Source organism: Chionomys nivalis, chromosome 11, assembly GCF_950005125.1.
Source record: "Chionomys nivalis chromosome 11, mChiNiv1.1, whole genome shotgun sequence".
In the NCBI taxonomy this organism is placed as follows: Eukaryota; Metazoa; Chordata; class Mammalia; order Rodentia; family Cricetidae; genus Chionomys; species Chionomys nivalis.
The window spans coordinates 358,826-372,691 of NC_080096.1; the positions used below are offsets into that span (position 1 = coordinate 358,826).

General features: G+C 50.4%; 2 protein-coding genes and 1 non-coding gene across 3 annotated transcripts; 1 reads left to right on the top strand and 2 right to left on the bottom strand.

The window, feature by feature from the left end:
- Positions 1 to 1,362: 1,362 nt before the first annotated feature.
- On the bottom strand, positions 1,363 to 3,909 carry Tnfrsf18 (TNF receptor superfamily member 18). The gene is made up of 5 exons (XM_057785173.1): positions 3,759 to 3,909; positions 2,909 to 3,031; positions 2,179 to 2,266; positions 1,807 to 2,009; positions 1,363 to 1,739 (listed from the first exon to the last, which is right to left on the bottom strand). The coding sequence occupies exons 1-5, from the start codon at positions 3,907 to 3,909 to the stop codon at positions 1,615 to 1,617; spliced, it is 690 nt and encodes a 229-aa protein (XP_057641156.1). The 3' UTR covers positions 1,363 to 1,614.
- A 1,141-nt stretch (positions 3,910 to 5,050) lies between these two features.
- On the top strand, positions 5,051 to 5,153 carry LOC130884572 (U6 spliceosomal RNA). Its single transcript, XR_009058089.1, has one exon. It is a non-coding gene; the product is annotated as a U6 spliceosomal RNA (small nuclear RNA).
- A 2,968-nt stretch (positions 5,154 to 8,121) lies between these two features.
- Positions 8,122 to 10,802, bottom strand: Tnfrsf4 (TNF receptor superfamily member 4). The gene is made up of 7 exons (XM_057785221.1): positions 10,673 to 10,802; positions 10,304 to 10,426; positions 9,644 to 9,751; positions 9,199 to 9,265; positions 8,562 to 8,758; positions 8,362 to 8,481; positions 8,122 to 8,271 (listed from the first exon to the last, which is right to left on the bottom strand). Exons 1-7 carry the CDS (start codon positions 10,800 to 10,802, stop codon positions 8,201 to 8,203), a joined length of 816 nt encoding a protein of 271 aa, XP_057641204.1. The 3' UTR covers positions 8,122 to 8,200.
- Between the last annotated feature and the right edge of the window lie 3,064 nt (positions 10,803 to 13,866).

Genomic DNA, 13,866 nt, shown 5'->3' on the forward strand with positions numbered 1-13,866 from the left:
GGGCAATTTTTCCAGTCTCCTCCTCCAGTCTCTTCCAGGGGCCTGTGTGTTGATGGGGCTGTTAGCATTAGAAGTTGCAGATACATCCCCCAATCCCTATTTACCTGCTATGAAATAAAAGACAGGAAACATTAGCAGGAGAAGGGACAAGTAAGTGCCCAGGTGTGCAGATGCCTTAAGGGTGCTGCTACAATTCCTTCCCTCAGGTCTGCCACTCCCTGGATATCCATGCCAGGATGACCTTATTGAATGTAGCTCTGGCTGTCCTGGTCACTTTGTAGACCATGCTGGCCTCGGACTCCCAAGATCTGCCTGCCTCTGCCTCCCGAGTGCTGGGATTAAAGACATGCATCACTACACCTTGCTCTTACTGGATCTTTCTATGAGCAGCCCCTCAACTGCCAAGAGGCAGGAGAGATGTTTTGCTCGGAGGGCCTCAGAGCCAAAACTATGCACTGTGCACTTCAGAGAATTTGCCTCGTGCCGGGAAATGCTAATATGGAAACTGGCTAAAGCCTGATTTTTAAAGTTAGGCCAAGACAAATGTCCTAAAGTGCCATCAAACCCAGTCTCCCAGGCATCCCAAAGGGCAGTATCCTGAAGACTACAGGCTCAGTACATAGTTGCCTAATATGGACCAGACAGAGGTGAGGGGAAGTGGTTTGGACAAGAAGCCAAGAGGAGGACTGGAGAGCTGGCTCAGCACCTGCTGCTCTCTCACGCCTGCGTTCAGGTCCCAGCACCTATGTGGTAGCTCACAACTATCAACTCCTGCTCCAGAGAGTTATACACGATGCAAAGAAACTTATGGAGGAATTAATACATAAAAAAATAGAAGATGAAGCAAAGAAGGCAGGTATTCAGTATAGATTACCTCCTTCCAAAAGCCTCTACAGTCTGATGGTCCCTCCTGAGGATTTGTGGCCAAGATTAACCTTGCCTTGTGCCCCCACCACTACCACCCCAGAGATAGCGCGGAGGGCAGGCCTCAGATGCCCCTCCCTTGAAAGATTATTCTAAAAGTCTTTATTACATTTTTGTACATGCGTGTGTGCTTGTGTGGACACTCACAGGCATGTCCCATAGTGTACATCTGGAAGTCAGAGGACAACTTGTCAGGGTTGGCAGATTCTATCATGTGGGGTCAAACTCATCAGGCTTAGAGGCAGGAGCCTTTGCCAAGATATTTCACTAGACCATCCTTTCCATTCTACGCCCTGGAAATGACCATGGGCATAGGATGACAAGGGGTGTCCTTAAATGCAGCCCTGGGAATCTTACTTTCCTCTGTCCCTAGAACACAGTCACTCAGGTTACTAGAAAAATATTTATTGAAAACCACTTGTACAAGGTCTTGTCCTGAACACTCAGTGCTCTCTTGGAGAGCCTAAAGACCCCACTCCAACAGAGCTGACAAAAGAGGAAGGCAGCCACAGGACCCAAGTGGAGTCACTACTCTCTTCACCACCATCAACATCTTACACCCACTTCCACCATCGAGGGGAGCAGGGCCAGGCCCAGGGAAGGATGCACAGCTGAGCCCTTGCTCTCACCAAGGGTAGGTCTGGGCAAGTCTTAGAGGGTCTGGCTTGGAGTACAGAGGAAGAAGAGCCCTCATGGCCACCGGTCTCCCAGACGATTCTTTTCCTCCGTTTGCTCCCCACGCTCCTCCTCGGGGAACTGAAAGCTGTAAGCATCCTCAGCTGGTGGAAGCTGCACCTCCAAGAGTGGCTGGGTCTCTGTAGCAAAAACATGGTCAGCAAGTAGCCCGAGATGCATGTTCCCCTTCCCAGGGACACAACTGACCTCGGGGATACATGTGCTGCCTCCTCAGCTGCCATATGTGCAGGCAGAGCTGGACTGTGGTTAAGAAGAGAATGCAAGCAGCCGTGGCCAGAAGGATGATAGCCAAATGACCATGTCGCTCAGTGGGCAGTGGTTCCGGGATGCACACAGCATTGTGGGTCTTGTTCCCAGGGAATATGGTGAGAAATCCAAACTGGGTACAGCTGGACACAGACACAGACACTGTCAGGCTTGGCTACCCAAGCAGTCACACTAGGAGGACCACTGGCCTCTGAGACATTTGGGAGATGAATGGGGGCCTTTGAGGGTTTACAAGGGGGGGTGGGAGAGGCTTCCTCAAGAGTGGGCCGAGGCTACTCATCCAGGACTTACTCGGCCCAAGGTCTGCAGCGGCCCTCACGGCCTGCGGAGAAGGTGCCCATTGCACAGTCAACACACTCGAAGCCAAACTTAATATTCCCTGTGGATAGACAGACAGACTATAGGGACTACTGAGGTTAAAGAAGAAGGAGTCAGCACTCGGGAGGCAGAGGCAGGTGGATCTCTGTGAGTTCGAGGCCAGCCTGGTCTACAAGAGCTAGTTCCAGGACAGAGAAACCCTGTCTCGAAAAACAAAACAAACAAACAAACAAAGTCAGACTAGGGTCTATCAATCCACTGGATCTAATGTCTGCAGGACTAGAGGCTGGACAGGCAGTACTATGTACGCCTATTCCAGAACTAGAATGATACATTGGTCCCTATGAAGATGGATAGGATTAGTGGCAAGACCTGGCCATAGTCAGTAATAGTCTGACAGCAGACCAGTACCTGGGCAGTCCTCACAGCCTCTCACAGCCAGCCCTGAGAAGATAGCAACACCCTCATTATGATGGAGGATCCCAGGCTAATAGGAAGAATGGCTCAGGTACTCTGAGACCACTTGGCCCACCTATCCCTACTAGAATCTAGAATACAGATCCCTGTCTACCCAGAGTATATGCCCATGAGCCCTGTATGTGCAAGCATTCTTACATGCCTACACATGCTCACTGGGCATCTCTACCAGCTTGGCTCTAGATTAAACTTGTGATTAGCTTGGGGATATCTCCCAGGGACGTACCATGAGGCTGCACCTTCTGGCCTGGTTGGCAAGGGTGGTGCTTGCAGGTCTTGCACTGAGGGTCTTCACAGTGGTACTCCGGCATGACACATATACAGTCTCCTTCAGGACAGGTCTCCTTGTCTTGGCAAGAATAAGAGTCTCGGAAACTAGGCAGAGTTTCCCTCTTCAGAGCTCCTACTGGTCCTTCAAGTGGTTAGGGTGCTAGGCCTCCATCCTCAGTCAACCCCAGTGCAAGATCCTAGGCTTTGTCCAGCTCAGATGGCTGACCGCTAATATACATACCACCCACTGTTCTGAAGTTATGGCTTCATAAGTCCCATTACATACGAGAGTCACCTGGGGCTTTCTAAGGTCCCTGGGCCCATGCTGCCTCAGGGTACTAGGAACATTTCAGCAGCTGCAGTCACTGCTGTCCACATTTCTTTCACAGACACATGGGTCCTCAGAGATGCCTCTTTCTATATCAGAGGGATGGGGGTGAAGTGCTAAGATATTTTTCTTTGAGGGGTCCTCAGACTGCTCTAAATGTTCTAGGTAGCATAGACAGTAGATAGGGCAGAGGGGAGTGTTGGGACAGCAACCCAGACAGAGCTAAGGTTTGACCCACCCAGCAGACCCTGAGATGGTCCTCTTTCACCTTGGACCCCAGATCCCTCTTGAAGAAGTTTCCAGCCCCTGCTCCCACACTTCTGGTCTTGAGCAAGTGACTCATATGGACCCTCTACCTCCTTCTCAGTTCCAGACTCATGGTTCCAGACTCAGAAAGTCTGCCTACCCACCCTCCCTGTGTGAGAGCTGGGCAGGGCACTGGCGCACATCCTGGGTCCTGCTCCCCTCCTTGCCTTACCTGGAGCACACCGATTGCAACACCGTGTGTTGTTGCCAGTCCCACGCTGGAAGCTGCCAGGGCCACAGCTAGGCTCCTCAACCAGGCTCTGATGACCTAGGTCCAGCACCCAAATCAATGAGACTCCACACACCATAGCCCATGCTCCCATAGTGTTTCTCCTGGGTCTTCTTCCTGTGGGTTGATTTTTAGTAGTCCCCAACCTGCTCCAGCAAGCTTTGTCCCGCCCCTGCCTCAGTCCCCACCCCTCAGATTGGGCTCCAGACCAGCTCCACCTCCATCTTCCGGCAGGCATGTGGTGTTTGTAAAGGCCTCTGTAAAGTGTGCAACAAAGTCATATCATCTTCCTTGACACCTCCTGAACCCCAGCGAGCCTCTTCCAACTCCAGCAGACACACCCAGGACAAGCTGCAGAGGAAAAGGATCCCCATTCACACAGGCTGCTTGTGGATACCCTTTATTGTGTAAAACTCCTCCTTTCCACCCCAGAGAGCCAGTGAGGGGAACCCAGAGCTTATATGCCTTTCAGAGAAAGTCGCCATAAGCTGGGCATTCCTAGAAGGAGCCTGAAGCCAAGAACAGTATGTCCTGCCCAGATCCAACCCTGGGAGTTCCAGCTTGGATCTCTTGATTGTTTCTGGAGCCATTTTTGCTCATCTCCTCACACAATTCTAGATAACAAGGACTCCCTGATGGAGCCTCCCGGCCTCTTCCTCATGGCGAGACCGTGTTGTCTTTGTGAGCCTCATTTTCCTCATGCAGTCACTAGCAGGTTCTGGAACCCTGCCTCTACAGGGAAGCCTTTCTGGATTGTTCAGCCCCACTTCCCACATCTTCCAGCTGAAACTAAGTACAGGGAAACATGGTGAGGACTTTGGGGGAGTATTGGAGGTGAATATGAGCATCTCTGGATTTGTGGGTTGTACCCACAAATGGAAGGTGTGGAGACCTCTGTGATTGTTGACACCCTTTTAAGATGCTGTTGGAGGAGGCAGAGGAAGTAGGAAATGTTAAAAGTTACCAGCCGTACCACTCCTACTGTTCTCCGGCCTCGGGTGTGTAAGCCTCCTGGGAGGCAGCCCTGGTCACTGCAGGGGTGGGGGGAGGGGACTCTGGGTAGTCCACTCTGGGCTAGCCTTAGCAGAACCTCTCCTTCGAGAAACAGCTCCAGGCCAAGGAAGTGGGTCTGAGTACAAGGGCAGAAGGGAAACCATGTGCCTTGGCTCCACATAAAGATACTGAGGGCAGTATTGCCTATGCTCCTAACCATTAAAAAAAAAAAAATTACGGGAGTGCTCACTTTGGAAGCACATACACAGAAACTGGAACAATACAAAAATTAACATGGCCCTGTGCAAGGATGACAGAAAAATCTGTCAGTCATTCCATATCTGGGGCTGGACATAGTGGGACACACCTTTATTACCGCACTCAGGAGGCAGAGGCAGGCGGATCTCTAAGTTTGAGGTCAGCCTGGACTATATAGTGAACAGGACAGACAGAGTTATGGAGAGAGACCCTGTCTCAAACAAACAAAAATCTAAAAGGTCAGCCGGGACCACGCCTTCATAGTATTACCCCAAGCCTGGTGAGTTCACAGTATACACATGGAATCCCCTGCCAGCCATGATATTCTCACACTGGGGATCCCTGTTCTCTAGGCAATGGCCTCTTCCACAGGGGAGCGATAACAAAACACTCACCTGCAAAACACTGCCATGCATTGTACCTTGAAGGTGTCCCTTAGGAATTTTTGCCTTGGTGTTGTATCCGAGCTCAGGCATGGGCAAGGTCTGCTTGATAGAGACTTGCAAGGCTACAAGCTGCTAATGAGCTTCATAGAGGTTCTTTCCAGGAGACAACCACACACAGATGACAAAGATAAAAAGACACAGGTCATATACCTAGGGAGATGTTTTCACGCAGATGACATCAGTAAATGTCAGCACCTATGTCAGACTTCCTGTCCTACCCACTTCTAGGTACCCACTGCAAGGAACTGCCAAGAACGAGCAGCTTCCATAACCAGACAGTGGGCAGAGGTGATTTTTATCTGCTCACTGCTATCTCCTTCATTTTATGTGCAGCTCCTTGTGTTTGTATTTCCATGTGGTTCGTTTCACAGGACTCGGTGAGTATGTTCCAGGCGGCAGAGGGTCCTGGCAGTTTGACCCTGTGGGGAACTCCCAGACTGAGATGGGGAGAGCAGCAGAGGTAGTTGGGGAGTTTTTGAGATGAGGGGGGATAGAGAATATACTTTGGGACAGCATCAGAATGAAGAGAAAATAAACCCAGTATCTGTACAGGTGGGGTCATGGGGAAGGGACCCAAGGAGACCCAAAATGAGCAGGAGACCGCATGAAAACTGAAGACCTGTGTCCAGTAAGGAGGGGGCATAGATATGACCTGCCTAGACTAAGAATAAAACCTCTTTCCTATCAGCTCCAACCTCCCAAGCCCCATAGCATTCTTCCTCTCCCCTCCTCTCTAGGATGGACTTCTCTATGGGGTGGGAGCTGCCAATTGGCCTATGGCTCCATCCCCCGGCTTCAGGTGTGGTTGGTTGTACAAGCACCCAGTGAAGGGCATTTAGTAGTTCAGTGGGTATTTCCTTTGGCTGCGAGCAGCTGGATGTTGTCAGAGAATGGAAAGAGATGGGAAGGGAACCAGGATCAGAGATAGTTTTATCCAGCCATCCCATGGGGGTCGCAGTGACTTGGGCTATAAGTAATAGGGTGCCCCACCATGCAGATGAAGATCATCACGTCTGGTCTGGAGGTGGTGGAGCACGCCTTTTATTCCCAGGACTTGGGAGGAAGAGGCGGGCGGATCTCTGAGTTCAAGGCCAGTCTGATCTATAGAGTGAGTTCCAGAATAACCAGGGCTACACAGAGAAACCCTATCTCAAAACACAAAGAAACAAAAATACTATATCTGGCCACAGGCAGATCAAGTAAAAGATGGGAGAGGTAACAAGGTGTTACTTTAATGCCAGGCCGGTGGCCTCATGGTGACAAGGGGCAGGAAACAAGGAAACAGTTATCTTTATAGCTTCTTATGGTTCCTATGCCTCCTCAAAGTGCAGCTGACACAGCCTGGCACCACCCCCCGCACCAGGATGTCTGGTGACTCCTTTCTTGTTTGGGGGTTTTTTCTTTTCTTTTTTCTTTTTCTTCCTTTTTTTTTTTTTTTTACTTTTGAGACAGGGTTTCACTATGTAGCTCTAGTCAACCTGGAACTTGCTATGTGGATTAGGCTGGCCTCGAACTCACAGAGATCCTCCTGCTTCTGCCTTCTCAATGTTGGGATTAAAGGCATACACCACCAAGCTTGGCCATCTAGTGACTTTTAACATCTATCACATGACACCAGTTTGGGCTCTCTGGTTTTACTTGCATGATCAGGCATGACCGTTTGACTATCTCCAAGAGCAGTTTGGCACCTTCTGCCTGGAGTTCATTGAGCTTTTGGGTACCTGTGCTCTTTGAGCAACACGGCCATTGCCGCTCCCAGAACCCCTTGCAGTAGAGCGCAGCATAAGACCCTGGGTCTTCAAAGTGTCCATATTCTTGTCAGAGAACATTTGTTTCTAGAGGAATAATCTCAGGACAGACGAGGTTTGGCTCAAGAAGCAGACCAGTTTTCCAACACAGCTGGCTGATTGGCTGCTACATGGAGCCATAGCCACCCACGTCCAGAGATTCTAAGGTAGGACATAGGTAGTGCGCAAGGACCACCAAACACTTCTCACCATTCATGTGACTGGAGAGAAAGGATAACTCTGAGTTACCTGCCTGAGTCACAGAGGTCAAAAGGGACACAATGGTTCATGAGCTCCTCTGTTTGCCAGGGCACTTTCCTTCTGGCTAAGACTCTTAGGTCCCATTAGAGCAGTGGTTCTCAACCTGTGAGCTGTGACCCCTTTGGTGAAACTCTGTCTCCAAAAACATTTACATTACAATTCAAAGCAGTAACAAAATTACAGTTATGAAGTAGCAACAAAAATAATTTTATGGTACAACACGAGGGCTGAAGCGTTAGGAAGGTTAAAAGCCACTGCCTTGGAGCACAGACTCTGGATTGCTCACCAAGCCGCCAGTTGGCTCCCCTAGTACCATCCCCTTGGCATTTCAGACCTCCCATACTCCATACCTCTGTTCACAATGGAGAACACATGACTAAGTGTGAGTCTCTGAGCAGACCTTCACCTTGGCCTAAGACTCTTCCCCCACCAGAAGAGGATGCAACCTCAGCCCCCTAGTGCCAGTCACAGACTCACAGATGCTAGCACGTTTATTGGTGGTACCACCAGGCAGGCAGTATGCATAGCATACATAGGAGAGCCCAGAGCCAGCCCGGCACCTAGAACGGTGTGGAGGGTATTGGCAGGTACCAGGATATGAACTGCCCATGCTCCATCAAACCCATTCCTGAGGTGCTGTTCAGATCTTGGCCAGAGTAAAGTGTGTGTCAGCTTGTTCCTCTTGGATGGGGATCCTGAAGCTGTTTCCCCCTAGGAGAAGCAAAGAAGGAAGAAGCAGTGAGGAGATATATCTCATCCCTCTAGGAAGCAAGCTTTATTAAGCCCACAGTGGGTACTCACAGTAGGGTTTGGGAGCACCAGGCAGCCTCCAAGCCCTTCGGAGAAGGTACAAGGCCAGCAGAACAGTCAAGGGAGCCAGCAGGCCCAGGCCTAGGCCTAGGAAACCAGTGAATACTGGGCCTATGAGGAGAGTCTAACTGAGTGAACTCACTCTCCCTCACCTCCTCTCCCCTCCCTTCCACTGGGCCAGTGTCCCTTACCCCTAGGAGCCACCTGGGTGGATGTAGAGAACAACTGAGAAGTTCTGGGCCAGACTGTGGTGGACTGGACAGTGGTTGGCGTGAATGTGGAGCCCTGGGTCTCCCAGAGCACTGTGGCTGGGAGGCTTCTGTCCTCACAGACTGTGTCCAAGCTGGGACTGGCTGGGTGCCGGGTCTGCTTCCCAGATAGGGTGCAGCTGTGGGGTGAGGGTGTCCATTAGCTAGAGACAACGGTGGAAGTTGCACTGGGTCATCCTCAACTCTGCCAAGTCCTCCACCCCAAGCCACACATCTATGTCTGTTTCTGTCCATCCCTGTCCTGCTTCTATATGAGGTTCTGCACTCTCAAAACCCGCCCGGTACTTCTCCAGCCCTCTGAAGAACCACAACTTGAGAGCAAACATGTTTCTACAGCCTGGACTAGAATCTCGCATGTCCCCACTCCACTTGCAGGGCTCCCCACGGGGGCTGTGTTGAAGGGAAGATGTCAGAAGATCCCCTGGTCCGTGGATTTCTGTTCTTTGAACTGGTCCGTCATATAGTCATCTAGGCAGCAGCTCTTAAATGGCCAAACCTTTCTGGTTCCGTCCCTTCTACACCCCCAGTCCTCAGTGTTCCAGCCAGCCACAATACTCACTTGGTCCAGGGCTTGCAGGCCTGGTTGTTGCCTGGAGAAAAGTGGCCAGGAGGACAGGGGACACAGTCTGCAGCAAAGACATAAGTCAACTTTCTGATGCTACTAGGTGGACCCTAGATTCTGAAGCTGCTAGAGGCGGGGCCTGAAGTGGGGGACAGTGCTAAGGCTCACTTTCCAGTGCCAGTGCATGGGAATTGTCTCTGCAAGCTCCTTCCTTCCCACGTGCCTCCCAAGTCTCTTGACATGACCCAATGGGAGAGGGGCTTTTGGCCAAGACTAGATAGAGGGATGCTGGGGGAGGTGACAATGTACCAAGTGGGATCACAGCTTGTTTTATACCATTATCATGAAGGGCGTCAGTGCACATCAATCCTGACCACCTCGCACACACTGGCCATGGACAGACATGAACCTGCCTGGTGTAGGGGGCCACCCTGAGGCTCACCAACTCCAAGTTTGTGGCTGCTGTCTTGCCGGGGCTGGGTGCCTGGCCTGCACTGGCAGACAGTATCCTGAGTCGGTGTGCAATTCTGCTTGAGTTCACTCCCACTTCCTAGGTAAGATCAAATTGAGACCGTGAATGCAGCTTAACTAGCCCTGACCAACGCACAAGGCAGGGCAAAATGGACTTGCCATCCTCAGTGGCGCAGGAACAAAGTTGAAGCTGAGAAAACTCTGCAGCCTGACTTCAGGCTTCTTCTCTCCTAAGACCCTCTCTCTGGCTACTCTGTTCTTCCTGGTCATAAAGCCCTGTAGAAAGCTACTGAGCTAGCACACAGCAGCTGTGGCCTCCCTTTTCTACCCTTCCCCAACCTGTCTCCAGCCTAGAGCATCTGAATCAGAAAGATACTCTCAACATCCACATCGGGCCTTACCCACTAGGACAGCTTGGGCAAGGCCCAGTTCCAAGAGGCCCTGGCTGAGCCTTCACTGCAGAGGACAGAAGTGTCCCCTGAGAAATTCCCTGGCTACTAAGGAACCCTTAGTGAACAGGATTCATCATGGCTTGGAGTTAGTTCTGCAATCATATGGGAAATATGGGCACCCATTGGTGCAGCTGCTTCCTTGCTGGGCTGGACAGTGAGTCAGGGTAGGAGGAGCTCACGTTGATTGCACTGTGTACACTGCTTGCAGCTTTCATAATTGACTGCCTCGTTGTAGAAGCCAGGTTCACATGGGTGGCATACAGTGTCCCTGTTGGCATCACAGCGACTCACCATACCGTTGCCTGGAGTGGAACCCAGAAAGTTAAACAGGTCAGCTAAGGCCCAGGACGGTGGAGACACAGCACCCTGACTCCTACAGAATCAGCCTTTAGGTTGACTGTCTCAGACCTGGGAGCATCAGCTGATATCACCTGAGTTCACTTACCCGTCCCGCCCCCCAGAATATCTCTACCTGTGTCTCCATCATTGTCCCCCAACAATCATCCCTCCCCCACTTGGCCACTACATCCCAAAGCAGGGCCGCTCACCTGGCTGGCACTCATGACAGCACCTGTGACCACTGGGGTACGTATCTTCAACACAGTTGAGCCTGAATGAAACCCCAAGTGTGAGTCCCAGGAGCAGAAGTGCTGTGGGCTGCTGGACCCACACATACATCCTTGTCGGGGCTCTGCCTTCACAGGAGTCTGGGTTTTTCCTTGCAGGATGTGGCTATAAGGGCTATGGGGGAGGGGCAAGAGGAGTAGGCGGAGAGGCGGGAAGATAAGTGAGCATGTGTTCCAGTGTGTATGGCACAGGTGCAGAGTCCCGTAACGAGCTAGTGTTTGGGGCCACTGAGGTGAAGGAAGGTGCAGATAGCCAACATACACATATGGAGGCACACAGAGAAACACATGCACACAGGCATTTTTTTTTAAAGGATTTTATTATTTATTTATTTATTTATTTATTTATTTATTTATTTATTTATTTATTTTGGTTTTTCGAGACAGGGTTTCTCTGTGGTTTTGGAGCCTGTCCTGGAACTAGCTCTTGTAGACCAGGCTGGTCTTGAACTCACAGAGATCCGCCTGCCTCTGCCTCCCGAGTGCTGGGATTAAAGGCGTGCGCCACCACCGCCAGGCTAGGATTTTATTTTTAATTATGTTTTTTCTTTTTTTGGGGGGGGGAGCATATGTATATGGTAAGTATAAAACCCAAGGAGGTCAGAAGAGCTAGAGTTATAGGAAGTTGTGAGCCACCAGTGTGAAAACTAGGAACTGAACTTCGGTCCTCTACAGGAACACTTGCTTTTACCACTGCGCATGGGACTTCACTCCTTTAATCCCAGCATTTAGGAGCCAGAGCAGGCAACTCTGCCTGGTTTACATAGTAAATAAACTTCCAGGACAGACAGGACTACATAAGAGAGACCTTGTCTCAAAAACAAAAACAACCAAAAAGAGCCGTACAAGCTTAACTATTAAGTCATCTCTCCAGTGTGAACAGACTTTATTTTTCTTTCTCCCCTGCCCCCCTTTTCTGTAGTACTGGGAACCTAAATTCTCTTACTTGCTAGGCAAGTGTTCTACTTCTATATCGATAGCCTTTTTCATGTTTTATTTTGAACAGTTTTACTAGGTTGCCCAGGCTGAATTTGAATTTATTCTGTAGCCCATGTTTCAATCTTTTCTGTCCTTCTTCCCTGCCCTCTCTTTCTTAATTTCAAGATTAGTGCCAGGCAGTGGTGATGCACTTCTTTAATCCCAGAACTCAGGAGGCAGAAGCAGGCGGATCTTTATGAGTTCAAGGCCAGCCTGGTCTACAGAACAAGTTCCAGGACAACCAGTGCTATAGAGAAACCCAGTCTTGAAAAAAAAAACAAAACAAAACAAAGCAAAAAAGAAAAGATTTAGTTCGAGACAGGGCTTCTCTGTAGCTTTGGTGCTCTTGTAGACTAGGCTGGCCTCAAACTCAGAGATCCGCCTGCCTCTGCCTCCTGAGTGCTGGGATTAAAGGCGTGCGCCACCACCGCCCTGCCAAAAAGATTTATTTTTAATTGTGTATAAGTGTGTGTGTAGGAAATGTATGCACGTAGTACTGGCGCCCAAAGAGGCCAGGTGTCTGATCCCCTGGAGCTGGAGTTACAGGCAGTTGTGAGCTCCCTGATATGGATATCAGGAACCAAATTTGGGTTCTGGCCTTGAACTTCTCATCCCTCGTTTCCAAATGCTGGGATTACAGGTGTGTCACGGGCTCAGTGGGCTTTCTTTTCTTACGTACAAACTACTGCACTGAAGGAGGAAATGGGTTAACTGGGAGGCACTGTCCTTATCATACACAAACTGTGACATGGCATAATTCTCAAATTAACTGGAAAGTTCCATGCCAGCTATGCATATGGGTGCACACCTGTAATCCCAGTCTTCAGGAAAGGCACGATGACTGCAAATTCCAGGCCAGTCTGGATTACAGATGAAGTCTGTTTTGGTTTTAGGTTTAAAAAAAGAAAGGTGCAGGGATAGTCCTGCTTCAGAACGAGACACCAGCCTGGGGCTGGAAATCCCCCACCCAAGATCACATGTGAAAGCAAAAGTCCCCAGCTCTCTTATGGAAACTTCTAATGTGGAAGGTCGGGCTGGGCTAGCAAATAGGTGGAAGAAGCCAGAGTAGGGCCAGAGACTGCCCTCCCCATGCTTCTGAAGGACAGTGAAGGTCCCGGAGAAGAATCCTCAGGGCATCCTGGGCAGCACTCCCAGTCCTTTCCTAAGGAGAAAGGAAGGTAAATCTCACATTTGACACACGGTCTCTCCTGAGGTCAGGTAGCACTAAGGTGTCCTTCCTCCCCTCAGAACTCTGCTGTCCTTGGCTGTCACACTTGGACAAGGGGCTTAGCATTGCACACAGGTAACCAGAGGTGCAGAGAAGACTAGATGTGCCCTGTATTCCTAGGGACTCCCTACAGAGGATCTGTACAGGACAGCAGGCCCCTTCTGCTTGGACCACACTGAAATTGAGTAGCTTCCGTGTAACTGAGAAGATCACTGGTAGTGGCTGGTCTCACTGTGTCTCCTAATCACTACAGGGGAAACAGCTCTGGGATAAGGCACTAGGGGCTACAGTGGGGCCCTACTTGCCCCCTCAGGGCAACAAGGGACCTCAAGCAACTCCAACAGGCTGCTGCCCCTTGAGTACCAGACTGGAAGTCATCAGACTCTCTAAAAGACCCGGTGCTTGCCAGGGCGGCACTACACCTTCATCTCTCTCAGCCATCTCACTCCAGGCCAAGGCCATGAGCAGGAGCAGGAGGGTGATGAAGTCTGATAGTCTGCCGAGAAGTCCCTATTCCAAAGCAGTGTGTCCTACTCTTTGGGATAATAGAGACTGGGATCTGCTTATGCACATGATCATTCTAAGTACTGAAGTCTCGTCTTTGCCTAGAAACAAGCTCAGGTACAAACACACTCCAATGACTATGAGGAGCCATGGTCCACCACCACCTCCACCACCTCCACCACTACCACTCCCACCACCCCTGATACACCACTGATGTGGGATTCCCCTCTGTATGCTGTGAATGTTTTACTACCATTGGCTAATGAAAAGGCTGCTTCCGCCTAGGGCAGGGCAGAATAGAACCAGGCAGGAAAACCAAACAAAGATACAGGGAGAGAGTAGGTGGGGAGTCAAGGAGACACCATGAAGATACAGCTGCCAGAAACTTTCTGGTAAGCCACAGCCT

Coding starts and splice junctions, on each gene's coding strand:
- Tnfrsf18 (XM_057785173.1), bottom strand. CDS start 3,909: ATGGGAGCATGGGCTATGGTGTGTGGAGTCTCATTGATTTGGGTGCTG. Junction 2,267..2,908: donor CCAGAAGGTGCAGCCTCATG/GTACGTCCCTGG, acceptor GTCTATCCACAG/GGAATATTAAGTTTGGCTTC. Junction 2,010..2,178: donor CGCTGCAGACCTTGGGCCGA/GTAAGTCCTGGA, acceptor GTCTGTGTCCAG/CTGTACCCAGTTTGGATTTC.
- Tnfrsf4 (XM_057785221.1), bottom strand. CDS start 10,802: ATGTATGTGTGGGTCCAGCAGCCCACAGCACTTCTGCTCCTGGGACTC. Junction 10,427..10,672: donor CTGTCATGAGTGCCAGCCAG/GTGAGCGGCCCT, acceptor GTTCCACTCCAG/GCAACGGTATGGTGAGTCGC. Junction 9,752..10,303: donor GTGTACACAGTGCAATCAAC/GTGAGCTCCTCC, acceptor GATCTTACCTAG/GAAGTGGGAGTGAACTCAAG.